General features: G+C 45.7%; 2 protein-coding genes across 4 annotated transcripts; one reads left to right on the forward strand and one right to left on the reverse strand.

Annotated features, from left to right (window-relative positions):
• Positions 1-482: 482 nt before the first annotated feature.
• On the reverse strand, positions 483-22,928 carry LOC148902439 (TBC1 domain family member 9B-like). Of its 2 annotated transcripts, XM_088990978.1 has the most exons (22): positions 22,677-22,925; positions 20,520-20,630; positions 20,338-20,456; positions 19,134-19,365; positions 17,718-17,976; positions 16,892-17,099; positions 14,690-14,878; positions 13,807-13,920; positions 12,824-12,974; positions 11,329-11,543; positions 11,136-11,253; positions 10,828-11,030; positions 10,683-10,765; positions 10,486-10,615; positions 8,974-9,072; positions 8,825-8,893; positions 8,510-8,747; positions 8,368-8,433; positions 8,230-8,298; positions 3,228-3,281; positions 3,076-3,161; positions 486-3,000 (listed from the first exon to the last, which is right to left on the reverse strand). In XM_088990978.1, the coding sequence occupies exons 1-22, from the start codon at positions 22,792-22,794 to the stop codon at positions 2,578-2,580; spliced, it is 3,354 nt and encodes a 1,117-aa protein (XP_088847104.1). In that variant the 5' UTR covers positions 22,795-22,925; the 3' UTR covers positions 486-2,577. The 2 variants fall into 2 exon arrangements, with proteins under 2 accessions (XP_088847105.1, XP_088847104.1); XM_088990979.1 differs by having other exon boundaries at positions 483-3,000; positions 20,338-20,630; positions 22,677-22,928.
• Positions 22,929-23,990: 1,062 nt separating this feature from the next.
• Positions 23,991-27,575, forward strand: mrnip (MRN complex interacting protein). Of its 2 annotated transcripts, XM_088990992.1 has the most exons (6): positions 23,991-24,164; positions 24,250-24,323; positions 24,489-24,548; positions 24,677-24,777; positions 26,536-26,715; positions 26,786-27,575. In XM_088990992.1, exons 2-6 carry the CDS (start codon positions 24,264-24,266, stop codon positions 27,006-27,008), a joined length of 624 nt encoding a protein of 207 aa, XP_088847118.1. In that variant the 5' UTR covers positions 23,991-24,164; positions 24,250-24,263; the 3' UTR covers positions 27,009-27,575. The 2 variants fall into 2 exon arrangements, with proteins under 2 accessions (XP_088847118.1, XP_088847117.1); XM_088990991.1 differs by lacking the exon at positions 23,991-24,164 and having other exon boundaries at positions 24,172-24,323.
• Positions 27,576-27,674: the final 99 nt, after the last annotated feature.

A 27,674-nucleotide genomic window follows, 5' to 3' on the forward strand; every position in this document is an offset into this window, starting at 1 on the left:
TGCGTAATGTCCACGCTAGGGACATTTCTTGACCGCAAGAAGCAAGTCCTCCATGATGCTCTCCTTCGCCGAGTTTGAGTCTTCACTCAAACAGAAGCGCTCCAGCGTCTGCATTAGCCAAGCTGACCCGGAAGTACATGAACGCGCATTAAAAAAAAGATTGCGAGATCTCACATTCTTTGCGAGGGAATGCAAAACTTTGAGAGATCTCACTTTTTTTTCTTCTTCTTTTCTTCTGTTAGGTTAGAATACTATGAGCTAACATTAAAGGACAACCAACGCCTTGTGTCCATAATTTGTAAAAACGCTTCAAATGACTTCTACTGAGCGTATTTTACAAAGATTCCACCGCATATAGCTATATTTTACATTTTAAGACTCACGCTGAATATTCCAGAAGTCTTGTTTTTGAGTTGGTGACGAGTCCTGACGTCACGTCACGGAAGGAACGCCCCTGACCGAGAAAGCGACACACTAGCAGTCCTTATCGGGTACTACATGCATATTCAAATTTGGCTCAAAGAAATCAGCAGTTGATTGGATCCCTCCCTCCTCTGGGCTCCGGTCATTCGCTTGGCTGGATGATGTGGAGATATCTCAAGTTGGGGGCTTGTCAAGCCGTGCTAGTTTTATGTTGTAACCTTTCACCTCCTCCCTGCAGCATTGGTCAGGTCGTACCTTTTCATCTCCTTTGGGTGATGATAATCAGCTGATCCCTCAAGCCCCCTAGTGCCTGCAAAAGTACAACTCCGACACACATTCCACATCTGCTCCCTCATCCATCCACTGAAAACAAAGCACCAGTGATACTGATTAACTCACTATTTTGTTCATCCTACAATGTTTAAAATGGCTAACTAAATCTATTTATTTCCTTCACGTCGATGTCCCCTTAGGGGCTCTGTAGTGTACAAAACTGCAAGGGGATGCAATTTTTTTCTTCGGTGTCCCCATAGGCTCCGTATTTATTAGAATGATGGTTGGAAAATATCAAAAGCTGGTGGTTCATCAGTGTTCATATTCACATGGACAATACAGTGCTTTACGTTTATTTGTCAAATTTCAATCGCTTTGTGATTAAAACATCAATTAAAAGACTCTCCTCTGCAAATCAAGAACAAATTTGCATGTTGGGAGATTGCGGCAAATCGAATCTCAACATTTTACAAGTTTGTTCTTCTACTCCAAAGCACAATTTGTAAACAAGAAACATTTTGATCAGTCAGGGGAAAACGGTAAAAAATAACTCAGACAGAACCACATTGCTGCCACACTAGAAAACAAAAGTTCACTCACAGGTGAAACATCTCACACGTTCTTTTGGGAAAAAAAAAGAACTTTTGAAATAATTGGTATAAAATGACAATACTGAATTTCCTGTTCTATGCAAATGACTTTCAATTTTGCAGATTAAAACACGGCATTTATCAAATTAAAATGCATCTCGATCGCATTGAAACTTTATTATATAAAAAATTGTCAATAAGAAAGCTAGAATGTGAGAGCGATATGACATTTATCAGGGAAAGGGAAAGTCAGCACGAGAATATGTGAAATGATTACGGGTATTGCACCCCCCTTACATGTATAGCAGCAGTATCGCTTAAAGGACAACCGACACCATTTTTTTGTTTCCTAACTGACATCAGAAAAACGTTTTATAGCATCTAAAATAGCCAAAACATGCAGTATGATATTTTTAGTCAAATGCAAAACAAATAAAAATGACTTAAAGTGTCCCAAAACTGCCAAAAAATGAATTCGGAACTGGGGAAATTCAGAAAGTCCCGCCCCCTTGTTCGTGACATCACGCCAGGAAACTCCTTCACAAACTGCCTTGCTCCAGAATCAAAACAATGGCTTCAGAATGTTCAGATTCAGAGAAGATGCTCTCTTGTTACTCATCCAGTTATGAATATGATTCAAATAGTTCTGAAGAGGAACGCATAAATGTTTGCAATCGATTAAAGAAGTCCTTACGGATCAATTTAAGCCGTCTGGACTCCAATGTGGCACTCAGAAAATGTACAAGATGGCGCACAAGCTCCGTTGGAAATTGACTGATTTGTCTGCTGGGAATTTGTGTCAACTTACATCTTCTTTATGCGTGTTACCGCAATTGGCTGCTCCACACCATCGCGCTATTTATGCAGTTCTCCTTCTAATTTCGCGATATACACTGTGTTTTCAGATAAAAAAAAGTACTCAAAATGCATTGTGTGTCACTTTCTCGGTCAGGGGCGTTCCCTTCGTGACGTCACTTGGGGCATCGTCATCAACTCGAAAACAAGACTTCCTGAATATTCAGCGCGAGTTTTAAAACGTACAATATAGCTATATGGGGCGGAATCTTTGTCAAATGCGCTCAGTAGAAGTCATTTGAAGTGATTTGACAAATTATGGACGCAACTTGTCAGGTGTGTCGGTTGTCCTTTAAATGTTTCTTGATTTATTTTTACCCAACACCCTCACCCCTCAATTTAGGATTTTCTCCCTGCAAAAGAGGGAACATGACGATGGCCACGCAGCTGCCAGTGACGTGAAAGATGGGAAGTGTGTGAAGTCCGGGTTCAGAGGTCAAGGGTCACCACGCTCGCGATCTGAGGAGGTAGAGCTGTTCTGACGCTCCAGCGATGTCCGCGTCCGGTGCGCGGCCATCCGGTCCCGAATGTCCCTTTTCCTCTCAAAGTAGTCCACCAGCGCCGGCTCCGTCAACAAGGACGCCAGGAGCTGCTCGAAGGTGACGGACCAATCCACGTCGTCGCTCATCGCCGAGGATGACGACACGGATGCCTCTTCTCCACTCTCGTCCTCGCGGGCGGACGGAAGATCTGCGCGTAGGGGTGAGACCCCCCGCCGTCCGGCGTTGAATTTCTTGCCGACTTCGCCAATGCGCAGCAGCAGACTGGCGACAGTGGCGATGGCGTGGTACAGCTGCTGCTCGTCACTCTCCTCGCTGAACATGTTGTACAGCGTCTTACACAGCTCGATGAACTGCTCCTATGGGGCGCGAGGGATGAGGCGCCATCATCGGCAAGATTTAGATCGTGTGGAAACAAAAAAAAAAAGGCTGACCTGGTTCATTCGAGGAAGATCTTTGATGGATTCCTGCTTAGGCTCCTTCTCCTTGGCCCACATCCGCAGGTAGTACCTGTAGTCTTCTATTGGGCCAAGGGAAAGGTCAGAAAACCTTTTCTCAGTCAAACAGAGGCGGCACAAGCGCTTACCTTTCTTCTCCTCGCTGCCGCCGACGTCGCCAGACTCCGCGTTGTCCTCTTCACCTGCACACCGTCGTCATAGTCAACTTCTTCGTTATACATTTAAAGGACAACCGACGCCTACCAGCAAGTTGTTTCCATAATTTGTCAAATCGCTTCAAATGACTTCTACGCAGCGAATTTAACAAAGATTCCACAGCATATAGCTAGATTTTACGACTCGCGCTGAATATTCCGGAAGTCTTGTTTTCCAGTTGATGACGATGCCCTACGTGACGTCACGGAGAGAACGCCCCTGACCGAGAAGGTGACACACAATGCATTTTGGGTACTTTGTTTGGTCTGAAAACTTCGTGTTGATCCATGTTGATGGCGCAATTGGAAGGAAAACACATAAATGAATGAATCGTTTTGTGTTGCACCAAGACAACTATTTGATACTAGTTGACACACATTCCCAGAAGACAAATCAGCCCATTTCCAACGGAGCTTGGGCGCCATCTTTTGCATTTTCTGGGACACTACATTGCTGTCATTGACGGCTCGAATTGATATGGGAGGACTTCTTCAATCGATTGCAAACATGTATGCTTTCCTCTTCAGAACTATTTGAATCCTATTCATAACTGGATCAGTAACAAGAAAGCATCTTCTCCCAATCTGAAGCCATTGTTTTGATTCTCCAGCAATGCAAGACGACTTAGCGTGTGGTCACGAACTGGGGGCGGGCCTTTCTGAAAATGCCCAATTCGCAGCTCAATTTTTTGTAGATTTTGGACACTTTAAGTCATTTTTATTGGTGTTTTGCATTTGACAAAAAATATCAGCCTGCGTGTTTTGGATATTTTAGATGTTATAAGACGTTTTTCTGATGTCATTTAGGAAACAAAAAAATGGTGTCGGTTGTCCTTGAAAGCTATCCATAACCTTGCCCCTCCATACGTATCTGACCTTCTTCAAATTTCCCTCTCGTTCCCTTAGATCCTCTTCGACCCTCCGCCTCTGTGTCTCCCCCCCCCCCCCCTGCCCGTCTCAGCACGATTGGGGACATAGCTTTCAGCTGGTCCGCCCCCAAACTCGAGAACTCATTTCCTCCCCACATTCGTAACATCGATTCGCTTCCCACCTTCAAATCCCATCTTAAAACCCACCTATTTAAAATTGCGTTTTCTGTGTAGCTCTTTCTCTTGTTTCTATTTATAATTGTATTTTATTTATTGTATTCTATTTATAATTGTATTTTATTTATTATTGTATTGTATGCATGCTTGTCTGGGACTGTAAAGTGTCCTTGAGAGCTTTCAAAGGCGCTTCAAACATAATGTATTATTATTCGGTACAGCACTTTGTATCTGCCCTCCCCAAATACAGCTGAGTTGAAGGATCGCCGTTGTCATGCCAAGCAAGCCCGCCACCACTTGCTGTCGCGCCAACATGTCTCAAGAGACGAGACGTTTGCTGTTGTTTTTGTGTTTTCTTTTGTCACTTTGTGTTGTTGGGCGTCGTGTGGAACGGATACGGATTGTTTTTCAGTATTTTTGACCACGACATTCATCAAGGAGGAGACTGTGCTGAGCGGTTGCGCCTTTTCGGCAGCATGAATATGCCAGTACTGTTTTTGAATGGGAGGAATGTCGGTGCCATTCGACTGTCCTCGCTGGACAGCTCTGGGGCCATTGCGCTTTTTTGAGCCTGTAATAATAATAATACATTTTATTTATAAGTACCTTTCAAAACTCTCAAGGTCCATTTACAGTCACAGGATGAGTTTTTCCTGTGGGTGAGCAGCGGCAGCCACACGCACCACCATTCACTGAACTCTGAATAACTCAAATAGATAGAAAGCTAGTTAGCTAGCGAATAGATAACTAATAGCTAGCTAGCGAATATATAGCTAATCGCTAGCTACAGTAGCTAGATAGCTAATAGCTAGCTATTTAGCTGCTATCTATCTGGCTATCCAGGCGGCTGGAATGATGGGCAGCATCTTCACAGCCCCGCTTTGTTCAGCAGAAAGGTCGGTGCTGTTGCACATTCTGCGGCTGGATGGATGCATGGCTTGAGGAGCCCGCGATAAGAGCGTCGATGCATATGTGGAAATGTTGCTGCTTGGAATTGAAGCGGATTTATGGAAGACAGGATATGTGAGACAATCTCTTTTCGTCAATGGATGCTACAGCTGCGTGTTTGCTTTCAACATTTAGCTTGTAGCAGACGTGCACATTCCACCGTGACGTCCCTGATCCACTGCTGAAAAGGATGCTTTGATCCTCTCCACTTTCGAGAACTGCTTCATATCACAAAAAGGGTACAGCAGGTGCTGAAGAATGAATGACTGTGTATTTGTGTTGTTATATTATTTGTTATGTTTTTTTTCCCAAGATGACGGCGCATGAACACACAGCGGTTCCTCTCTCCTAGCAAATTGTACACGTTTTACAGATTATTTCTTTAATTATAAGACAATAGCACATTTATTATGCATATAATAAGGTATATTTTGTGTAGTTTTAGGGCTTATTTCGTAGAAAATTATGTTTTATGAGGACCTGGGAACAGATTACTCTCATTTTAATGGTTTCTTATGGGAAATAAATGTTTGGAAAATTAACTTTTCGCCTTACACACACTTTCTGGGAACCAACCAGACGTATTTATTTACATTTGTTTGTGCTTATTTTTGTATGTAAGTACTTATGTATGTATGACTTTGTTTATGTGCTTATATATTTAGGTATTTATTGATGTATTCATTTATGTATTTATATATGTATTTATAATAATACATTTCATTTATAAGTGCCTTTCAAAACTCAGGGTCACTTTACAGTAACAGGATGTATTTATGTATGTATTTATATGTGTTTGGGAGCCTTTTACTGAGTGAGTTGCTTGTTCTGTAGCCACAAAGGGACACAAGTCTTCTTGTGCCGGTCCCAAGCCCGGATAAATACAGAGGGTTGTGTCAGGAAGGGCATCCGACGTAAAAGCTTGGCCAAAACAAACATGCCAATCAAACCTCTGAAGATGGAGGACACTGATTCGCTGTGGCGACCCCTTGAAAGGAAAAGCCGAAAGGAAAAGAAGAAGATATATGTATTTATGGATGTACGTATTTAAGGGTTTATGTATTTATTTGTTTGTTTATATACAGTGGGGCCTTGGCTTACGAACTTAATTGGTTCCCAGACAGAGTGTAAGGCAAAAAGTGTGTATCCCAAAAATTAATTTCCCATAGGAAAAATGAGAATAATCCGTTCCCAGGTCTCCATAAAATATAATTTTCAACTAAATAAGCCTTAAAACTACACACAATATACCTTATTCTATGTATAATAAATGTGCTATTGTATTGTAATGAAAGATATACACTGCACTGTATAATAAAATCACTTTATTTACATTTGTGATGTTGTTGATGGCTCTTAATTGACACCTGTTGCTTTCTGACTTGTAAGGTCTTACGAAACTGAGGCATCACATTATCATTCATCATGTTGATGATTCTCAGTCTTTTCTGGATGGAACTGTTCAATAAAAGCCTGCACATCATTCCACTTAGCCAACATTGTCTTGATGCTCTCACTTGATGCTGCAGCCATCTCCTCCTCACCCTCAGATGACAACTCCTGAATGGCTTTCTTCTGCTTGTCCTCTTGAAGGCAAATCAAATCCTCTGTGTTGAGGACCTCATTATGGTCAGCAATAAGCTCCTCGATGTCATCTGCATCCACTTTGAGTCCCGCAGGTACTGGCAGAGATTTTATTACAACAAAAGGCGCAGGTCCGATGATTCCACGGACCCGGAATAACGCGACAAAAGAAACCAAAAAGGGGTGCAGTGAGTAGGCGGGTGGCGGCCTATCAGCCCATCAAGCTAGGCAAAATAAAATGGCACACAAAGCTCGCAATCCCGGAAAGCAACAAACTTATGCGATCGCGGCTAACAATCACCTCGGGCGAAGCAAACTCTTGTGCTGGCAGGTCCAAGACACTGGCGAGGCGTCGTAATCATCCGGCGCTGGCGACAGCGACTCGTTTAAATGTCCCAGTGTCGGGGATTAGGGGATTGACAGTAGCTGGCAGAGGTCTGGAGCGGCGGCTATGCCCCAGCTGTAAACTCGCACGTGACAAGTTCGGTGACATTAGTCACGTGATAGCATCGAGTAAATAAAGCCTTTGTGTAAAGCTTTGTTGCGAAGGATTGTAGCAATGGTGGACTTAGCATATCGGTACCGGGCCGCTAAATCAGACAAACGCACACCTCGTTCATGTTTCTCAATGATCTCCTTCTCCTCGACTGTAATTTTGTTTTGTGTCTTCTTCGGCTGAACATGAGCCTGGGGTGGGGTCTCTTTCGGTCCCATAACAGCAAAAGTATCGTTGAAGACGATCGACGTGTGCACTCATAGAAAGGAGGTGTGGAAAGGTAGGCCTGCTGGGGCGCTGTTCGGTCATGTGCTTTGGGGTTCTTCCGCCCAAGATTACTCCGCCAGCCGTGGTGGGGCGGCGCACCGTGTGTATCCCGAAAAATAGTGCTTAATCCAAGGTTTAATTTTCCTAAATTTAAAACGAAAATTTCGTAAGGCAAGGTATTCGTAAACCGAGGCCCAACTGTATATTTATGTATTTGTTTGTTTATATATATTTATTTATTCATTCTACTAATTAATGAAAGAACTTGCAGGTTGAGTGAACGCTGGCGCATGCGGCTGCCGCTGCTCACCCACAGAAAAAAAATCTTGACTGTAAAGTGTCCTTGAGAGTTTTGAAAGGCGCTTAGAAATGAAATGTATTATTATTATTATTATTATTATTATTATTATTTTCGTGTTTATTATGTTTGTCCAAGTCATTATAAGTGCCTTGCACGCTGGGTCCGAGAGGACAATAATTTCCTCTGTGCTGTATGTCATGAATATTAGCATATTTGACAATAAAGCTGACTTTGAGAAGGCAACTTTCAGAGAAAGAAAGAGAAGGGGGGAGGAAGAAGACAAAGAGTAAGAACCTTTTGCCATATCAGCGGTGAAGAAGTTTTCGGCCTCCAGAGCTGACTCTGCCTCTTCGGGACACAGCGCTGACACACAAACAAATCACTGAGTCAACACGCTTGCTTTTGCCCACGGGTGCCCCCGGGCGGCCTTACCGGGCGGCAGGTGGAGTTTGTAGAGCAGCTTCAGCTTGTCGGTCATGTCGCCGTGGTACATGCCACCTACAACAAAAGTCACAAAGAGTGACGGGGAGTGGAGAGTAGGAGGTCGCCCGAGCGGAGGCCCTGGCCGACTCACTGAGCGCCGTGACCAACTCCTTGAAGTTGACTAGGCCGTCACCATCGCGGTCCAGCGTCCGGAAGAGTCGGGCGGCCAGGACGGGGGCGTGGCTCGCGCAGCGCCAGGCAGCCAAGGCGCAGAAGAGCTGCGAGAACTGGGCGGCATCGATGCGGTACTGCTCCAGGTAGGGTAGGCTGGGGTCGTGGCGCGCCGCAGAGCCGCCGGAGCCCCAGTAGCGGCTGCTCATGTGCTGGGCCTGAAAGTAGGGGTAGAGGGGTGGGGGGCTGCAAGGCCTGCCGGCACCAGGCCCAGAGGCCCGTCGGCACCTCCAACCTTAAAGAGGCAGTAGAGCTCATCCAGTTCCTCGATAGCGAAGGCTGACTCGGTCATCATGGCTCGCACCTGCAGCGCAGGAGGAAGGCGAGTTTTTCAAGCCGTTAGTCCGTTAGCTCGCTAGCCCGCTAGCTGGAGACCCGGCTCACCACGCTCCGTTTGGCTGTGTCTTCCAGTGACTGGATGACCTTTAACCTCTGCTTGAACCTCATCTGCTCGATGACGTCGGAGCGAAGGCCGCCGAACTTCTGCGCGTCAGTCAAAATGGTACGGGTTAGCCGCTGCTCTGCGGGGCCTGGGCATGGTTAGCGCTTTGCTTTCTTGTGCTGACAGTGCAGGGGGGGGGGGGGGCAGCGCTTGGGTGCTAGACATTAGTAAGAAATGGATAGAAATCTAGCTTTCTATCCATTTGTATTACTATTCTATCTAAGTTACTTCCGCTACCGCTGCTCACCCACGGAAAAACTTATCCTGTGACTGTAAAGTGACCTTGAGTTTTGAAAGGCTCTTAAAAATGAAATGTATTATTATTATTATTATTATGAGCTAGCTGGCTAGCCATTAGCTGTCTAGCTGTTGGCTATTAAATATGTATTTGCAATCCATTAGCTAGCTAGCTAGCTTTCTATCTATTTGAGTTACTTCAGGGTTGAGTGAACTCTGGTGTGTGTGGCTGCTGCTGCTCACCCACAGGAAAAACTTATCCTGTGAATGTAAAGTTACCTTGAGAGTTTTGAAAGGTGGTTAGAAATCAAATGTACAGTGATAACTTGGCTTACAAACTTAATTGGTTCTCAGACAGTGTGTATCTCAAAAATTAATGTCCCATAAGAAACCATTAAAATGAGAATAATCCGTTCCCAGGTCCCCATAAATCATAATTTTCTAATTTTCTAAGCCTTAAAACTACACTAAATATACTTTTTATGTATAATAAATGTGCTATTGTATTATAATTAAAGAAATAAACTGTACTTTATAATAAAGTCATTTTATTTACCGTTGTGATGATCGTTGATGGCTTGATGGAATGGAGTGGCCGGTTTCATCAGCATTAAACACTTGATGATGAACGTAGCCTTCTTCTTTCATCATCTTGAGGAATGATCCCCTGTAGGTGCTTTCTCTGCGATAATTTTACCTAGTTCCTCATCAATTGTGTTCGGTTTAGCTGGGTTGATAGCTTTTTGCATCAAGTGTACAGGTGGCTTGTGCAGGTTATTTGTGGAGCCTGATTGATGGGATATTTTAACCTTGCACTCTACACTCTGCTTTTGAACTATCAAAGTTGAAACTCTCACTGTCGTTTGCCTGTTTCTTTGATGTCCAAATGTCACTGTGTTCTATCCATTTTCTCACTCTTTAACGTTTAAACCACCTCCCGTCACTGCTGCATTCTTGAGCAATCACGTGGCTTTAACCGACGACTGGGGGCGGGGAATAGAGGAGCAAAACAAGCCGGCTGCCATTTTTTTGTTAGTACAGGCTCGTTCGCGCACAACAACAACAAATTAATGTCCCATAGGAAACCATTAAAATGAGAATAATCCGTTCCCAGGTCCCCATAAAAAATAATTTTGTATTATTATTTTTATTATTATCATCACTATTATTGTTATTATGAGGGGACCACCGGAGGAGGTCTCTTCGGACTAACTTACCTCGTAGGACGACCCGATGAGGTCCAAGATGTCGATCTCGGGCGGCGGCTCGTCTCCATCCGTGAGGAGGGCGTGCAAGTGGGGCACGGGCGGCGTGGCGATCTGCTTGTTCACCACGTGGTCCAGATACCTTTGACGTTAGGGGGGCATGAGAACTGGGGGCCGGTGCCAAGCGCTCGCCGTCGCGCGGCGGCTACCTTCCCAGGACCGTCATGGCTTCGCCCTCGTCGCTGCAGGCCAACAAAGCGTCCATGTTGTCGTGGAGCACTGCCAGCGCCACCTGCGGGCGGCCCGGGAGCGTGAGCCCCGACGGTGGGCGAGCAAGGCCGGCGGAGAGCCCACCTGGAAGATGACTTTTACGCCCTCGTAGAAGAAGCAGTCAACCAGCAGCACAGCGCTGTCAAAGGGCATGACGGACAGGAAGAGGGTCAGGAACCACGACAGGCTGATGGTGGAGATGACGCCCAGGTCCCGCATGTGCTCGTACAAGAGGGGCAGGAAGGCCTGGGTCAGGTCTTCAAACACCCCCTGGTCTACCAGAGCGCCTACGGGGCGGTTGGGGAAGGAAGGGCGAGCGCAGTCATTTGGAGGATGAAGGCGATTGGTCGCCAGAGGGGGACCGGCGACCACTTTTGTGGCGGCGCACCCACCCACGACCCTGGTGTTGTAGTAGTCCGGCAGCATGCGTTCGCACAGCGCCACCAGCAGCCAGAAGGCCTCCTCCTCGGGGCAGTAGAGCAACAGCACCGACGTCACAATGTTCATCGCCTGCGGGGGAGAGGGGAGGGCAGCGCTGTGGTCAGTGGAATAGCCTCCCCTGGGCCGTGCGGAGGCTCCACCCACCTGGCAGTAACCGATGCTTGGGTTCCTGTGCGCGTAGGCGGTGAGGACACGGCGCAGGGCAGAAATGCCCATCTCGTTCTGGAATGCTCGGTGCTCGGGCATGGAGCGGTGGAGGTCCCGCTCGATCTCCTCCGTGGCCAAAGAGCTCAGGCCCGCTGCCCGCTCCACAAGGTCGCCGTAGTAGCCGGCATGCGTCAACATCTGATTCTGCGCTCCTGCGAGGGGGACGGGTAGTCCGGGAACAGGCACAGGGAGAATCAAAAGCCGAAAAGAGCCAGACGGTGAAGGAGGAGGAGCAATAATAATAATAATAATAATAATAATAATAATAGTTGTACTAAATTCATCCGATCCACTTGATATCTAATTTAAACCAGATTCTTTTCTTACAGACAGTGTATTGTAGGTGTTCAAATACTTGACATGTTTCCGCGTATACTTCCGCCTTCGTCAGAGTGCCATGTGCCATGTGTTGCTTTGTGTAAGCGGGTTCGGTAAATGATACAACTTCTGGATAGAGTTGAGGTTCTTTATTAGGACGGCTGTGTTGGTTGGAGGGAGAAGGCAATTAAAATGTGTGTCTCTCGTAGGCTCTCATCAGACTGACTTGCAGCAGCGCCCATGCCCCTTTGGTCTATAGCCAGGCATCACTAGTAGAACATGCAAATACGATTTGCTCATATCATTACATCTCCCTTTCTTCATTGAATTCTTTACTCTTAACAAATGTAAGTAATTTAATTATGTCAGTAATTAGCAAATTTAAACTTGAATAAAGTCTTTCCAAATAATTTCCAAATAATAATAATAATACATTTGATTTCTAAGCGCCTTTCAAAACTCTTAAGGTCACTTTACAGTTACAGGATCAGTTTTTCTGTGGGTGAGGAGCGTCAGCCACACGCGCCAGCATTCACTCAACCCGGAAGTAAAGATAGAAAGCTAGCTAGCTAGTAGATAGCCAATAGATAGCCAGCTAGACAGCTAGATAACTAGCTATATAACTAATAGATAGTCAGCCAGAAAGCCAGCTAGCCGGCCAGTTAGCTAATAGGTCGTAAATAGATAGCTCAAATAGATCGAAAGCTAGCTAGATAGCCAATAGATAGCTCAAATAGATCAAAAGCTAGCTAGATAGCTAATAGATAACGAGATAGGTAATGTTTCCTGACTCAAATAGTTAGCTAGCTAGCCAGCTAATAGATAGTTGGCTATCTAGATAGCAAATAGGAGAAGAAGAAGGAATCTTCTTCTTTTCCTTTCGGCTTTTCCCTTCAAGGGGTCGCCACAGCGAATCAGTAACCTCCATCTTCAGAGGTATGATACGCATGTTTGTTTTGGCCCAGCTTTTACGTCGGATGCCCTTCCTGACACAACCCTCTGTATTTATCCGGGCTTGGGACCGGCACAAGAAGACTTATGTCCCTTTGTGGCTACAGAACAAGCAACTCTATTTTAGGAGATGAAAACAAAGAAGCAAAGAAAGAGGACCTACCCGAGAACAGCAACCAGAGTTCCCCTCGAAGGCTCTCGGGAATGCCGGCGAGGACCAGTTCTCGGGTTCTGGACGTCCTGTACATGCAGACCCCGCGGCCAAACTCTGAGAAATGGATGTTCCACGCCTCCTCCTTCATCTTCTCCTTCAGCTGACGCAGCCATCGGCGGCACAAGGAAAAAGCGCTGTTTCAGTTGGGAGGCCCCAAAACAATCCGAACTCCACGATTGGTTCTTGCCGTTTTCTTGTTTGTTTCTGGATGCATGGTTTTTGCTAAGGGTAAATTGGCTAATTTTATTTATTTTATTTTGTGTTGTGTAGAAATCTGCCAAGATGAAAATAACCTGCCAGGGTGAAGCAGACATACAATGACCCGACACCAAATGGTTGTGCCGGGAGTCCTTTTACCTGCCACTGATTGGAACGACCAACACCTGTGCAGCTGCAGGCAGGGCCAACAGCGCCACCCGTTGGTCACCAACCAGATCGTGACAGTCTGCCACTGATTGGACCGACCAACACCAGTGCAGGTGTAGGCGGGGCCGACAGCGCCACCCGTTGGTCGCCAACCAGAACGTGACGAACTTATGGACAACTTAGTGTTCAAACAGCCTGCCATGTCTGTTTTTGGGATGTGGGAGGAACCGGATGACCCAGAGATAGCCCACATAGGCCCGGGAAGAACATGTAAACTCCACACAGGAAGGCCGAAACTGGAATTGAACCCACAACCTCTGCACTGTGAAGTCAACGTGCCAACGGTTACCAACCACTACCCTGCGGTTGTTTCTTTTAGAAGAATTAACTGTTTATGTTAGTTCCGGGTTGAGTAAACGCTGGCGCATGTGGCTGCCGCGTGTGGCTGCCGCTGCTCACCCGCAGAAAAAAAATATCCTGTGACTGTAAAGTGTCCTTGAGAGTTTTGAAAGGCGCTTATAAATTAAATGTATTATTATTGTTGTTATTATTATAAAGGGACTCACGGCTTTGGGTTCAGGGTACTCGGTGGCATCTTGACGGTAAAGCTGCAGGAGCCCTCGCGTGGCCGTGGGCACGTCAAGGTGGTAATGGCGCTCCCTGGGGACGCCGGACTCTGCCTGCCGGTGGCACAAAAGGACAGCATCACGACACAAGACGTGTTCTAGATGAAAGAGGAGAGGATCAAAGCATCCTTTTCAGCAGTGGATCACGAACGTCATGGTGGAATGTGCATGTCTACTACAAGCTAAATTTACTTTCCACGCTTCTTTACTTCAGTTTCATTTTACTGAGAAGACGGCAAGAATGGACATGCTGTATTGCTTTACAAGGAAACGATAAAAAGGACGAAGATCAAATCTTCCATTTCGGAGCGGAAAGCGGGCAAAGTGGTTTGTACGATTTTATTGCATACATTTTCATTCATTAATGTAAAGTCCAAGCGTGACTGTAAAGTGTCCTTGAGAGTTTTGAAAGGTGCTTAGAAATTAAATGTATTATTATTATTATTATGTGTAAATAATAGCTATACTTTTATACTTGTTTGTAGTTCTATGGTGGTGTCGTTGGTGATTCATGATGCAAGTGAAATCACATGAAAGAATTAACCATCAGTACAAAGAACCCAGAGTCCTTGCATGTTTCGAATGGAAGCACATTTTCTGCCACTGGAAATGGCCAAAGTGGATATTTTTTTCAAAAACATTTAATTACCAACTCAATCTGTCTGAAGCCAGGTAATCAATCCGTACTATGAGATGATTTCTCCCTTTTTTCCTCAATTCAATGTATAATACCCACCGTCTGTTATGAGTTGTACATATGAAAGACCCAACAGACAGCTGGCCTTCTGGAAAGGAAGGGGGGTTTGGGGAGTGGGGGTCTTACCCCAGCCACAAAAGGAGTGACATCCCCCCGCGAGACATCCGGTGTCCTCTGTAGGAAGTCGGAGATGCGCTGGACCAGGAAGTCTCGATCTTTCAGGTTGGCAAACAGAAAGTTCATTTTGGCTTTGGTGCTGATGGACACGGGACATGGCAGGACGCTGCTGCTCTCCGCCTTCTCCACAATGGACACCTTGGGGGTGAGTGGGGGGGGGGGGGTCACGGCGGTCAAGCACATTTGCCACCTTGCACATTTTTTCACGTGTTCAGTGTCTACAGTGATACCTTGGCTTACGAACTTAATTGGTTTCCAGACAGTGTGTAAGGTGAAAAGTTTGTACCTCAAAAATTAATTTCCCATAGGAAATCTATTCAGGGGTTCTAGAGGGGCGGGTCCGTCGGGAAGTCGAGCCTCAGATTGAAGAGGAGCAGTGTGGTTTTCGTTCCGGCCGTTGAACAGTGGACCAGCTTTACACGGTTAGCAGGGTCTTCGAGGGTGCATGGGAATTCGCCCAACCAGTCTACATGTGCTTTATGGACTTGGAGAAAGCGTTTGACCGTGTCCCTCGTGGAGTTCCGTGGAGGGTGCTTCGGCAACATGGGGTACAGGAGCGTTCGGTCCCTATAGTCTAGTATAGACTGCCGGCAGGAAGTCAGAATCGTTTCCAGTGAGCGTTGGGCTCCGCCAAGTCTGCCCTTTGTCACCGATTCTGTTCATAACCTTTATGGATAGAATTTCTGGGCGTTTTGGTGGCCTCAGTATAGCATCTCTGCTTTTTGCAGATGATGTGGTACTGTTGGGGCCTTCAAGCGGAGCTCTCCAACTCTCTCTGGAGTGTTTCGTAGCCGAATGTGAAGCGGTTGGGATGAGAAGCAGCACCTCCAAATCTGAGACAATGGTTCTTAGTCGGAAAAGGGTGGAGTGCCCTCTCCAGGTCGGGGAGGAGATTTTGCCTCAAGTGGAGGAGTCTTGTTCACGAATGAGGGTGTGAGGGAGCGAGAGGTCGACAGGCGGATCGGTGCGGCGTCTGCTGTGATGCGGACTGTGTACCTATCTGTCGTGGTGAAGAAGGAGCTGAGCCAAAAAGCAAAGCTCTCAATTTACCGGTCGATCTACGTCCAGACCCTCATCTATGGTCACGAGCTATGGGTTGTGTCCGACAGAACGAGATCCCGGATACAAGCGGACGGAATGAGCTTTCTCCGTAGGGTGTCCAGGCTCTCCCTTTGAGATAAGGTGAGAAGCTCGGTCATCCGGCAGGGGCTCAGAGTCGAGCCGCTTCTCCTCCACATAGAGAGGAGGTAGATGAGGTGGCTCGGGCATCTGATTAGGATGCCCACTGGACGCCTCCCTGGTGAGGTGTTCTGAGCATGCCGCACTGGCAGGAGACCCCGCGGACGACCCAGGACATGCTGGAGAGACTATGTCTCCCAGCTGGCCTGGGAACGCCTCGGGATCCACCAGGACGAGCTAGAAGTGGCTGGGGAGAGGGAAGTCTGCTCCTGCGACCTGACCCCAGATAAGCGGCAGAAAATGGATGGATGGATTATCCGTTCCCAGGTACCCATAAAACATAATTTTCTACTTTCTAATTTTCTAAGCCTTAAAACTACACAAAATATAATTTATTTTATGTATAATAAATGTGTTATGGTATTATAATTAAAGAAATAAACTGTACAGTATAATAAAGTTGTTTTATTTACCTTTGTGATGGTCGTTGATGGCTTGACGGAATAGAGTGGCCGGTTTCATCAGCATTAAACACTGGATGAGAGGTCGACAGGCGGATCGGTGCGGCGTCTGCTGTGATGCGGACTTGCAGCCTACACTGTGCTTTTGAACTATCAAAGTTGAAACTAGTCCAAATGTCACTGTTTTCTATCCATTTTCTCATTCTCTCTGTCTGCTTGTCTCTTTAATGTTTAACCCCCCCTCACTGCTGCGTTCTTGACCAATCACGTGGCTTTAACCGAAGACTGGGGACAGGGAATAAAGGACAAAAAATTTCTTGTTAGGAGAACGGGCTCGTCTTGCGAACGACACACCACTATTGTGGTGCTCCGTGTGTATCCCAAAAAATAGTTCGTATGCCAAGGTAAAATTTTCAGAAATTTAACGTTCATAAACCGAAACGTTCGTAGGCCAAGGGGTTCGTAAACCGAGGTATCACTGTATTTGGACTGTAGCGCGAGTGCGTGCGACCTCTCTGAGCGGGATGATGAGCTGGCACAGGTCTTCTTCTCGGCTGGCGAAGCAGACGTAGTTGTCGGAGATGAAAAGCTGACCCGCCACGTGCACCTTGGCGAAGGGCGCCCACAGCGTGCAGTCCGTGTGTCCGTCCAGGTGCTCGTCCGGCGTCAGGCGAAAGGCACTCCGATAACGCTCATTCTTGGCCCGGGCGTCCAGATCCCTGTCGGAAAAACAGCGACATATTTCCGCCGTGTCATGAGGGAACACCGACCGGAATTAGCAGCATGATATTATGATTATTGTTCTGGTGTTTGTTTTGTTTACTAGATCTTTAGGGGTGTTCATTGTTTGGTCTGCCATTTTGTTTCACGTCTCAAGTACTAATAGCTATCTGTTCGCGAGCTAATGGCTGTCCGTTTGCTGGCTGATGGCTGTCCGTTCGCTGGCTAAAGGCTATCTATTCGCTAGCTATTAGCTATCTATTAGCTGGCTAATAGTTATCTATTTGCTAGCTATTCGCTAACTGGCTAGCTTGCTATCTATTTGAGTTACTTTGGGGTTGACTGAACACTGGCGCGTGTGGCTGCCGCTGCTCACCCACAGAAAAAACTTATCCTGTGACTGTAAAGTGACCTTGGGTGTTTTGAAAGGCGCTTAGAAATCAAATGTATTATTATTATCATCATGATTATTATTATTATTATTAAGCCAAGCCTCCATAAGAGGGGGGTCTTGGGGGGTTCAGACCCTCAGCTGCCGCGCTATGAACAAGACGCGCAAACGGAAAGCGCACTGACGACGGTAAAAGGCCGAATCGGGAAAGGGAGACTCGTCGGACCTCTTGAGGACAGAGACGTTCTTGAGGGCCTTGCGGGTTTTGGGCAGTGAGCGGTCGGCGGCGAAGGCCTCGTTGTCCAGCAGCTGCCGCATGGCCAGGTTGGCCAGCTGCTCCATCAGCTTAAAGGTGTCGCCGATGTTGAGGAACATGGAGAACAGGTGCTCCCCAGTTCGAGTGCTCACGCGTACGCTCTCCGGGAACAACAGGGAACCATTCCTCTCCAGCTGGGTCACTTCCGTCCACTGAACCACCACCGTCACTGCGAGAAACTCAACGTGAGAAGGTCTCGGCGATGGTAGACTATCTAGACCACAGGTGTCCAAGTCAAGGCCAAATCTGACCCGCTGCATCATTTTGTTGTCTAGTGCCATGATGCTTGCTAAATACCCAAAATGTAGAACTGTCCCGTGTAAACCACAATCAACAGTCTTGACTTCAGATTTGAAAACTAGTTATTCATTCATTTGTTTCTGTGTAAGCTCTCAGTCGTACAGGAGTGGTCCATCGATGAGAAGGTTTCTTCAGCCGTCATCTGTACTTCTTTGAAGGTGTCGGACGTTTCGCTTCTTATCCAAGAGGTTTCGTCAACGAACTAAACTTTTTTATGCTATCTCTGCTATGATTGGTCCCTGCTCGCAGGTTGGGGGGAGCGGAGGACTACTCCCTGCGGCTATACTGATTACTTCTATTGTCCTGCCTGAATATGGGGTCTACGACTGGCCTGATTGCCCGATTTGCTCTGGGATCACCTCATCAGCACAACTAAGCCTATGTTGCCTAAGAAGTCAGTTGTAGGAACGATCCAAATTGAACCTCGCCCCACCATGGCAATTTAGTGAAGGGTTTTGCTGTTTTATGAAAAATAGCTTCTTTCACTCCCCTTTCGTACCATCTATTTTCTTTCGCGAAGATTTTAACCCCATTGTCGTCAAATGAGTGGTTGCTAGCTTTTAGGTGCATATGTACTGAAGATTGAGGCCCGCTAGTATTATCCCTGCCATGAGCTTGGTGCAAGGGATGCCGTGGCCGTGTACAACAGGGGTGTCAAAGTCATTTTGTCCCCATCAGGCAGGACAATAGAAGTAATTAGTCAGGACAATAGAAGTAATCAGTGTAGCCTCAGGGAGTAGTCCTCTGCTCCCCCCAACCTGAGAACAGGGAACTATCATAGCAGAGGTCTGGCACCGCCACCTCTTGACAGTAAGGATATAGATTTTTAGTTCGCTGACGAAGCCTCTTCGATAAGAAGCGAAACGGCTGAAGAAACCTTTTCATCGATCTCATCGGAGCTGTTAGCAGAAAGGGTCACGGAAAATGTCCGAGTCCCATCATAAGATGGGAAGACGACACGAGCTAGAGAAGAATCTCTTGCTAGCGCTGAGACGCAGGCAGAACGGGCAGCTCTCTGAAACCTACCTTCCTTGCCCAGCAGGAAGGAGTAGAAGCAGAGGTGATTGACGGACAGGTAGAGCCAGCCCTGCCGCGGCACACGACCTTTCCAGTAGCTGCAAGAGTAATAGTTGACCAATTTCTCCTCTTGGGGCATCCCAAACAGTTTGCGCATCTTCAGCTGGGCTTCCTGGAACTTGCCGGAGTCCTCCTCCTGCCCGTCGCTCAGTGTGGCCCGCTTCTCCTCAGCAATCAAACCCTGCACCCGGGCACAAATGGACCCATAGTAACATTTTCAGGGATGAGAATGACAGATGAGAAAAAAAGTCTGAAAAAAGGCGGAGAAGGGGGGGTTGCGCAAACACACATATACTGTTTTATATACACAGGTAACATCCGACTTACGACCGAGTTCCGTCAAAATGGACTTAAGTCGAAATCCATTCAAAATGTTGAATAGAGCCTCAGAGGCTCAAATGCAGTGTTTGAAATAACGTCTGCCCGGAGGCCCGGGGCGTAAAATTTTTACGTCGGGCGTACAACTTTCAAAATGTCTCGGCCCAGGTGGCCGACAACTTCTTCAAAGGAAAAAAAAAAGATTCAATCAAACGTTTGTTTTCTTCAATAAAGCAAAAGCTACAAGCAAATTGTTACAAGCCACGTGTACTCCTCTTTCTTTCTGAAACTTGCAAAACGTTTGGCAATTTGCATACTCGGCACGGCAGCCAATCAGAAGCCTATTTCGTGCTTCGGACTATACCGTGACTGGAAAGTGTACTTGAAAGTTTTGAAAGGCGCTTAGAAAGAGGAGTCCAGACAACGCAACGCAAACATTGCATTGTGCAACATTCCGAACAGTGCATGGACAAACGACAACTGGAGTAAAATCTTCAGCAAGGGATATTTACCATAAATTAAGCAAGGGAGCATTTGTGGTAGGTACTTCCTTAATTTAAAAAAATATCCTTTCCACTTCGCAACAATGCTTTTTTTTACCCATTTCACATCTAAGTCAAGACCATCCAATTAAAATGGTGCTTTCCGCCAACTGGTGTCAGTATCATCCAATCAAAATTGCGCTTTCCGCCAACACAAGCCGAAACATGAAATGAACAGCGAAAAAGCGAGAATAGATATTTAGTTTTATCTCGTCATTTGGTCTGAAAAAGTCGGAAATCCGCCGATCGGCTGCGGTTGGACTAAGGTCAGATAAAGAGTGGCAGCGACGTACGGAAATCTTGCCCCTGACAAAGGTCGTTACGTCAGAGTCGTTGTCGAAGGTGGCGACGATCTGCAGCAGGTTGGACTCCAGCCAATCCCAGTGCTCCGTGATCTCCTTGCGTGAGGAACCTATGAAACAAGGCTCTTGGTCAAATGCTAGCTGACTTAGCGGTGGGCGGCCGAGGGACTTACCGCAAGCCAGATTCCAGAAGATCTGCGAGTCGGCCGTCTGGAGAAGGATTCGGTATGGGGCCACCCTGGCACTGGAGTCCAGAACCACATCCAGGGTCCCCACCAGCAGACCTGCACCCAACAATCACCTCTTCATCATACAGCAATGAAGGCTTTTCTTCTGTGGTTCTTGAAACTAACACCAGAACCTCTTCGCGCTAGAACATGGTCCTCTTTGTACCAACTTCAAGTCCTATTTGTACAATGATACCTCGGTTTACGAACCCCTTGGCTTACGAATTTTTCAGTTTACAAACGTTACATGTATGAAAATTTTACCTTGGCATACGAACTTTACCTTGGCATACAAACTTTTTTCATACACAGAGATGCCACAATGAGTGATGTGTCGTTCGCGAATGAGCCCGTTCTTCTAACAACAAAATGGCAGCCGACTGTTTTTGTCTTCTATTCCCCACCCCAAGTCTTCGGTTAAAGCCACGTGATTGGTCAAGAACGCAGCAGTGAGGGGGTTGGTTTAAACATTAAAGACAGGCAGACGACAGTGACAGTTTCAACTTTGATAGTTCAAAGGCAGAGTGTAGACTGCAAGGTTAACCCGCACAAGCCATCTGTACACTTGATGCAAAAAGCTATCAACCCAGGTAAACAGAAAACAATTGATGAGGAACCAGATAAAATGATCACAGAGAAAGCACCGACAAGGGATCATTCCTCAAGATGGTGAAAGAAGAAGGCTACGTTCCTCATCACGTGTTTAATGCTGATGAAACCGGCCACTCCATTCCATCAAGCCATCAACGACCATCACAAAGGTAAATAAAACGACTATTATACAGTACATTTTATCTCTTTAATTATAATACCATAGCACATTTAATTACATAAAATAAGGAATATTTATGCAGTTTTAAGGCTTCGAAAATTAGAAAGTAGAAAATTATGTTTTATGGGGACCTGGGAATGGACCATTCTCATTTTAATGGTTTCTTATGGGAATTTTTTTTGGATACACACTTTTCGCATTACACATTCTGTCTGGGAACCAATTATAATTTCGTAAGCAGTTTATCTGGTCTCCAATAACGCTTTGGGGCTCATCTTGGGGTCCATCAGCAGACGGCAACGTACCCGCCAACGTCACGACGTTTTCGCTCACGACCGATCATTTCTTCCATTCACCAAGCGCTTAGGACGGAAACGGAACACAAATAGTCAGGACGGTGTTCCTTCCGCTCGACGACACTCGAACAAAAGCGGATACTAATTTGCTGACTAAGAAAAGCATATAGAAGACGAAGAAGAAAAGGAACAGGTGACAAATATGAAGAAGTAGGGATGTGACAACATTTTTCAATAATACTTCATCACAAATTTTCTCATACCATATTCAAGTGCTGAGGGGATTTTCTGCCTGCTATTACACAGTTGAAAAATGAAAATCTGTGACTGAGTTCTTTATTGCCGTTTAAACTATCATAACTTTCTGAATTTTTGGCAGAGCTTAACGAGTAAGGTACCATTGGAAAGCTTTTGAAACTCTAAACAAGAACAGAAAACACAAGAAAAGATTCAAAATATAAATGAGCAAATGTCAACGATCAGATTTTGCCTGTTGACGATGTCAACAGGCAGATTTTCGTCAGAAATCAAAAATGGCTGTCAATGAATACTAGGAAAGAAAATTGCGAGCTCTAGAAATACATATGCTAATGTTTCCTTTTACTTGAAACTTGGCAGGTATGGAGAAAAATATATATTCTACCACTTCTATAAGTTATAAAAATACTTACTCACCTTTATAAACTGTAGTGTTAGCAAAAAGAGCGGAAACTTCAATCTATTTTTTCCCCCGTTTCTCGTTGTCGTATTGGGAAATTTCAAGAACCAGCATGGTGGGAAACGTGTAATACGTCATCACAAACCGCATATCTTGGAAAATCCCACCAAAAACCATTATTTTACCATGACGTACTTCACAAAAATGCAATGATATGCGACTGCGAGTACAGAGTGCGCTCGCTTCACTGGACAGAAACAATCGTGGTGGAATATAGCTCACTGGAGCGTACCTGTAAGAAGGCAAGGAGGACAAAGAATAAACGCAGAAGAGGAAAAGCAGTGAGACCGAGAGGAACTGTCATGACGAGGACTGACCGGAGAGCCCCCCACCGCGACCGTGTCCCCGCCGCCGCTGAAGAATGAAGAACGGGTTGGCTCGCTCGGAAACCCACAGCGGGCCGGCCAGCAGAACCTCTTCAGGGTGGATCCACATGCTTTTCCTCTGCGGTCCGCTTCGTTCGTCTCTCAAATTGCGCTCGTCGGGAAGCGCGGAGGACCGCCGACGACGTTGTTGTGTTTGCCCCGCTCCCTCGCCCTTACAGTCTGCTGACCGCGCATCACTTCCGGTTTGCCGCCTCGACACGCCCAGGCGGCCATACGTCACCAATAGTTAACCCGTTCACCGCCAGCACGTTTGGTGAAAAGTCCAGTCTGACTTGGTGGCCGTTCAGCTTTTCGACGTTCACATCGCCGAGCACATAACTTTTGGTGACGAATGGTCGCCTTTTTTTATCATGACATGACGCGTTTTGGACATATTCTATGGAGCCCCAAAGGTACCGAGCCCCTAAGGCACAGGTGTCAAAGTCAAGGCCCGCGGGCCAAATCCGGCCCGCCACATCATTTTTTTTCGGCTCGCGAAAGCAAATCAAACTTGGAAAATTCCATGATGATTGCTAAAATCTGAGCCAAAATTTTATATTTTTGGATGTCACCCACAATAAAAGTCATTATTCTTGACTTCAGATTTGAAAACGAGTTATTCATTAATTTGCTGTGTGCTCTATATGTAATATTTGAAAGAATTTAAACATTCTAATGGTTTCCCCAAATTCATAACGGCCCTCGAAAGGAAACCATAACTTCAATGTGGCCCGCGGCAAAAAAATGACTTTGCATTCCCTCGCAAAACTTTTCATTCCCTCGCGAATGCAGGCTCTTTTCAGAGAGCCGGTTCTTTTGGCTCTGCTCACAAAAAAAGATCCGGCACATATGGCTCCCAAATGGCTCCTCAGTTTGTTTTTTTTTTTTTTTGTTGCTTAAATTAACTAAATGCCAAAAATCATGTACAATTATATGAAAAACGAATTACTCATGTAAAAAATATCAAATAATTTTATGTATATGTGCAGAGAGAGCATCCACTAACTTTCACTTTCCCTGTGGTTACTCTGGTCTGATGATCAGCTGTCACTGATTTGCTTTTCATATTAATAATGCTATCATACCAACTAGTAAAAAGTAAACTAATTGAATAATAATAACAGCATAATGTAAGAACATTTGTCCTCCTGTCTACCCTAAACCCCCACCCCCCTTCCCCTCACTGCTGCGTGACTGTAATTCTCCCCTTTTTCCTCTACAACGGATATCGACCAATCACGTGCGGCTCAACCGAAGACCGGGGGTGGAGAATAGATGACATAAAAAGTGGCTCCCATTTCCGCTCCTTGTTAGGAACCGGCTTCTTCGTTCACTTCAGAGTTCCAGCTCTAACAACCGGCTCGTTCGCGAACGACATATCACTAATGTAGACGGCAAGTGCCCAGCATTGACGGAGCACGGAGGCTTCCGCGCCGACAGGTAGCGCTCTGCGCAGATGCCCGGATGTTTGACGAGACTTTTCGAACACGGCGCGGCAAACTTGAACGTCGTTGCTCTTTTTCAGCGTCTGACTTTGACATGTCCCAAACGTTTCACGTCGTCCAATGTTTCCTCTGCGACTGCTTCCAAGTGCAACAAGTAAGAAGAACGCAAACGCATCGCACACACGGAAAGCTAACTGCTAAAGCCGCTAGCATTCACTCTATCCAGCCGCATACTGCATCACAGCCGCCATTAAAAATGTTAACGGTTTTGTCTGTCTGTTTGTTTTGTTCGGGGGCACCCCTAAAAACTGTGTGACAGGTGAAGAAGGTGAAAAAATGGACATGTAAACTCTGCGGAGAGAAACAATCTTTGCTCAAGGTAGGCAGATGGGTTCGCGTGACGCCGTCATCCCAATTTGCGTTCAATGGTTGCGTGACGTCCCCTTTGCGTTCAATCTCGTTTGTTTGTTTGTTTTCGTGTCGGGGCGATCCGGTCACACGACGAAGGAGTTCGGTGCAGGCAGCGCCGCCGATTGCAGGCGTCACGTTCAGAAGCTAAACGCCACCAGGGGTGCCATGTTGGAAGAGCGAGACGCCCACTTGTTTTGGTATCCGCCAACTTTGTCTCATTCTCGCCGATTTGCACTTGTATTCCTCCCCTGTTTGTGTTGTATCGGGAGTACGTGAATGTTCTTTGTGCGTGTGTGTGTTGATTTCTTTGGAAATAACCAAAATACAGTGATACCTTGGCTTACGAACTTACTTAGTTCCCGGACAGCGTGTCAGGCGAAAAGTGTGTATCCCAAAAAATATTTTCCCATAGGAACAATTAAAATGGGAATAATCCATTCCCAGGTCCCCATAAAACATAATGTTCTGCTTTCTTATTTGCTAAGCCTTAAAAATACACAAAATATACCTTATTTTAATAATAATAATACATTTTAAGTGCCTTTCAAAGCTCCCAAGGACACTTTACAGTCACAGGAAAGCATAGGTACTATTATAAATAAGATACAATCACAAATAGAATGCAATAAATAAAATACAATTATAAATATGAAAATGCAATTTTAAATAGGTGGGTTTTGGATTGGATTTGCCTTTATTACGGTTTTGAGATGGGATTGAAGGTGGGAGGAGCATCAATGTTACGAATGGTATAATAATTAAAGAAATAAACTGTACTGTATAATAAAGTGGTTTTATTTAGCTTTGTGATGGTCGTTGATGGCTTGATGGAATGGAGTGGCATTCATCAGCATTAAACACTTGATGAGGAACGTAGCCTTCTTCTTTCACCATCTTGAGGAATGATCCCTTGGAGGTGCTTTCTCTGCGATAATTTTACCTTGTCCCTCAATTGTGTTCTGTTTAGCTGGGTTGATAGCTTTTTGCATCAAGTGTACAGATGGATTGTCTGTATATTTGTGGAGCCTGATCGATGGGAATTTTAACCTTGCAGTCTACACTCTGCCTTTGAACTATCAAAGTTGAAACAAATCCAAATGTCACTGTTTTCTATCCATTTTCTCTCTCTGTCGTCTGCCTGTCTTTTTAATGTTTAACCCCCCCACTACTGCGTTCTTGATCAATCACGTGGCCTTAACTAACACAAGACTGGGGGCGGGGAATATAGGACCAAAAAAAGTCAGCTGCCATTTCCTTGAGGATTACGGGCTCGTTCGCGAACGACATCACTCATTTGTGGCACTGCCTGTGTATAACGAAAAATAGTTTGTATGCCAAGGTTAAATTTTCATAAATTTAACGTTCATAAACCGAAAAGTTCATAAGCCAAGGTGTTCGTAAACTGAGGTATCACTGTACCTCTAGCCTCTGACCCGCAACAACACATTCAAGAACTTAGAAATGAAATGTATTATGATTATTATTATGCAGAAATGAAAATGCACAATAGTAAGTGTTAAGAAATTTAAACAAAAACGCGTGCAAAGGAAGACATCTCGAGTGACATGTTGGAAGTGCTTTCACAGTGGCTGGTGAGCAAGAGCAGGAGAAAGTGGCCAAAATATTTGAGGATGGGGAAAAAAACAGTGAACATTGCAAAGACATTTGTGTCGGAAATTTGAAGACAAATCCATTGCATCACTGTGTCTTTGTGTTGTCATATTATTTGTCATTTTGTGTTTTTTTTTTGTTCATTTGACTTCAAGATGGCGCCGTGAGAATGGCTGCCGTTCCAGCAGCTCCTGTATTGTTTTTCTACTTTCATTCTTTAATCTTTCTTTCATCATTTTGCTGCTGTGAAATGTAAATTTCCCCACTAGACTTATAAAGGTAAATCGAATGCAATCATCAACCGTCCAATGCTTGACTTTGACGTCATAGGAATGTGATCGTAGGCAACGGGCGGAAGAGGAAACGGAAAGCGAAGGCCAGGCAGACGTAAATGGACAACGGCGTCCTCCACCCGCAAGGGAGTGCGCACAGGTTAGCCGCTGGCGCAGATACATGGCCTCACCTGAGGAGGAGGAGCAAGAGGTTGTTTCCAAGGACACGGCGCTGTGTTCCCCAGGCAACAGGTGAGGGGCTTTTTGGGCCGCGGTGAAACCAAATCGGCTTGGAAGACTCATTTTTGTGTGCATGTCTCAGGACGAGGCAACGTGAGAACGGAGTACAGGTGATGCCGGCCGGCTCAGACTCGACACACGCTAAGCTTGTGGCGAACGCACTCAGCACGGAGCCACTTTGGTCTGAACGGCGGAAGACTGAGGCAAGAGCGCCGTCGCATCCCAAAGACTGTGTCCCTGGCGTGTGGCCACACCCCTTTTGCTCCATTTTTGACAGCGGACAAGACTTTGACGCCAGCCTCTGAGGAATAAGTCGACCTCCGCCCGCGTAAAATGGTCACGTTCGCAATAGTGATGTGTCGTTCGCGAACGAGCCGGTTCTTAGAGCTGGATCTCTGAAGTGAACGAAGAGAGCCGGTTCCTGACAAGGAGCCGGAAATGGGGGCTGACTTTTTTTGTCCTCTATTCCCCGCCCCCAGTCTTCGGTTAAAGGCGCATGTGATTGGTCAATGAGGGAGGGGAGAATTACACACGTAGCAGTGAGGAGAAGGTGGTGGTGGGGGGGTGGGGTTAGGGTAGACGGGTGGAGAAATGTTATCACGTTATGTTGTTCAATTATTATATTTTTTACTAGTTGATATGATAGCATTATTAATATGAAAAGCAAATTAGTGACAGCTGATCATCAAACCAATGTAACCACAGGAAAAGTGAAAGTTAATGGATGCTCTCTGTCAACATATAAATCAAGCCATATAAATAAAAATATTTGATAGTGTATTTTTTACATGAGTAATCCATTTTTCACATAATTTCACATGATTTTTGGTAGTTAATTTAAGTAACAAAAAACAAACAAACTGGGGAGCAATTCGGGAGCCATAAAAGCCAGATCTTTTTAGTGAGCCGAGCCAAAAAAGAGCCGGAATTCCCATCAGTCTAAAAAGAGTCTAAAAAGAGCCGGAATTCCC

Source organism: Hippocampus bargibanti, linkage group LG02 (assembly GCF_051943395.1).
Source record: "Hippocampus bargibanti isolate YZ-2025 linkage group LG02, ASM5194339v1, whole genome shotgun sequence".
In the NCBI taxonomy this organism is placed as follows: domain Eukaryota; kingdom Metazoa; phylum Chordata; class Actinopteri; order Syngnathiformes; family Syngnathidae; genus Hippocampus; species Hippocampus bargibanti.

What these genes read in the sequence shown, in the direction of transcription:
- LOC148902439 (XM_088990979.1), bottom strand. Translation starts at nt 22,794, where the DNA reads ATGTGGATCCACCCTGAAGAGGTTCTGCTGGCCGGCCCGCTGTGGGTT. An exon ending in TCACTCCTTTTGTGGCTGGG is followed by an intron (nt 13,921 to 14,689) that starts GTAAGACCCCCA and finishes TGCCACCGGCAG; the next exon opens with GCAGAGTCCGGCGTCCCCAG. An exon ending in GCCATGACGGTCCTGGGAAG is followed by an intron (nt 10,616 to 10,682) that starts GTAGCCGCCGCG and finishes CTAACGTCAAAG; the next exon opens with GTATCTGGACCACGTGGTGA.
- mrnip (XM_088990991.1), top strand. Translation starts at nt 24,189, where the DNA reads ATGTTTGACGAGACTTTTCGAACACGGCGCGGCAAACTTGAACGTCGT. An exon ending in AGAAACAATCTTTGCTCAAG is followed by an intron (nt 24,549 to 24,676) that starts GTAGGCAGATGG and finishes CACACGACGAAG; the next exon opens with GAGTTCGGTGCAGGCAGCGC. An exon ending in CGAGACGCCCACTTGTTTTG is followed by an intron (nt 24,778 to 26,535) that starts GTATCCGCCAAC and finishes ATGTGATCGTAG; the next exon opens with GCAACGGGCGGAAGAGGAAA.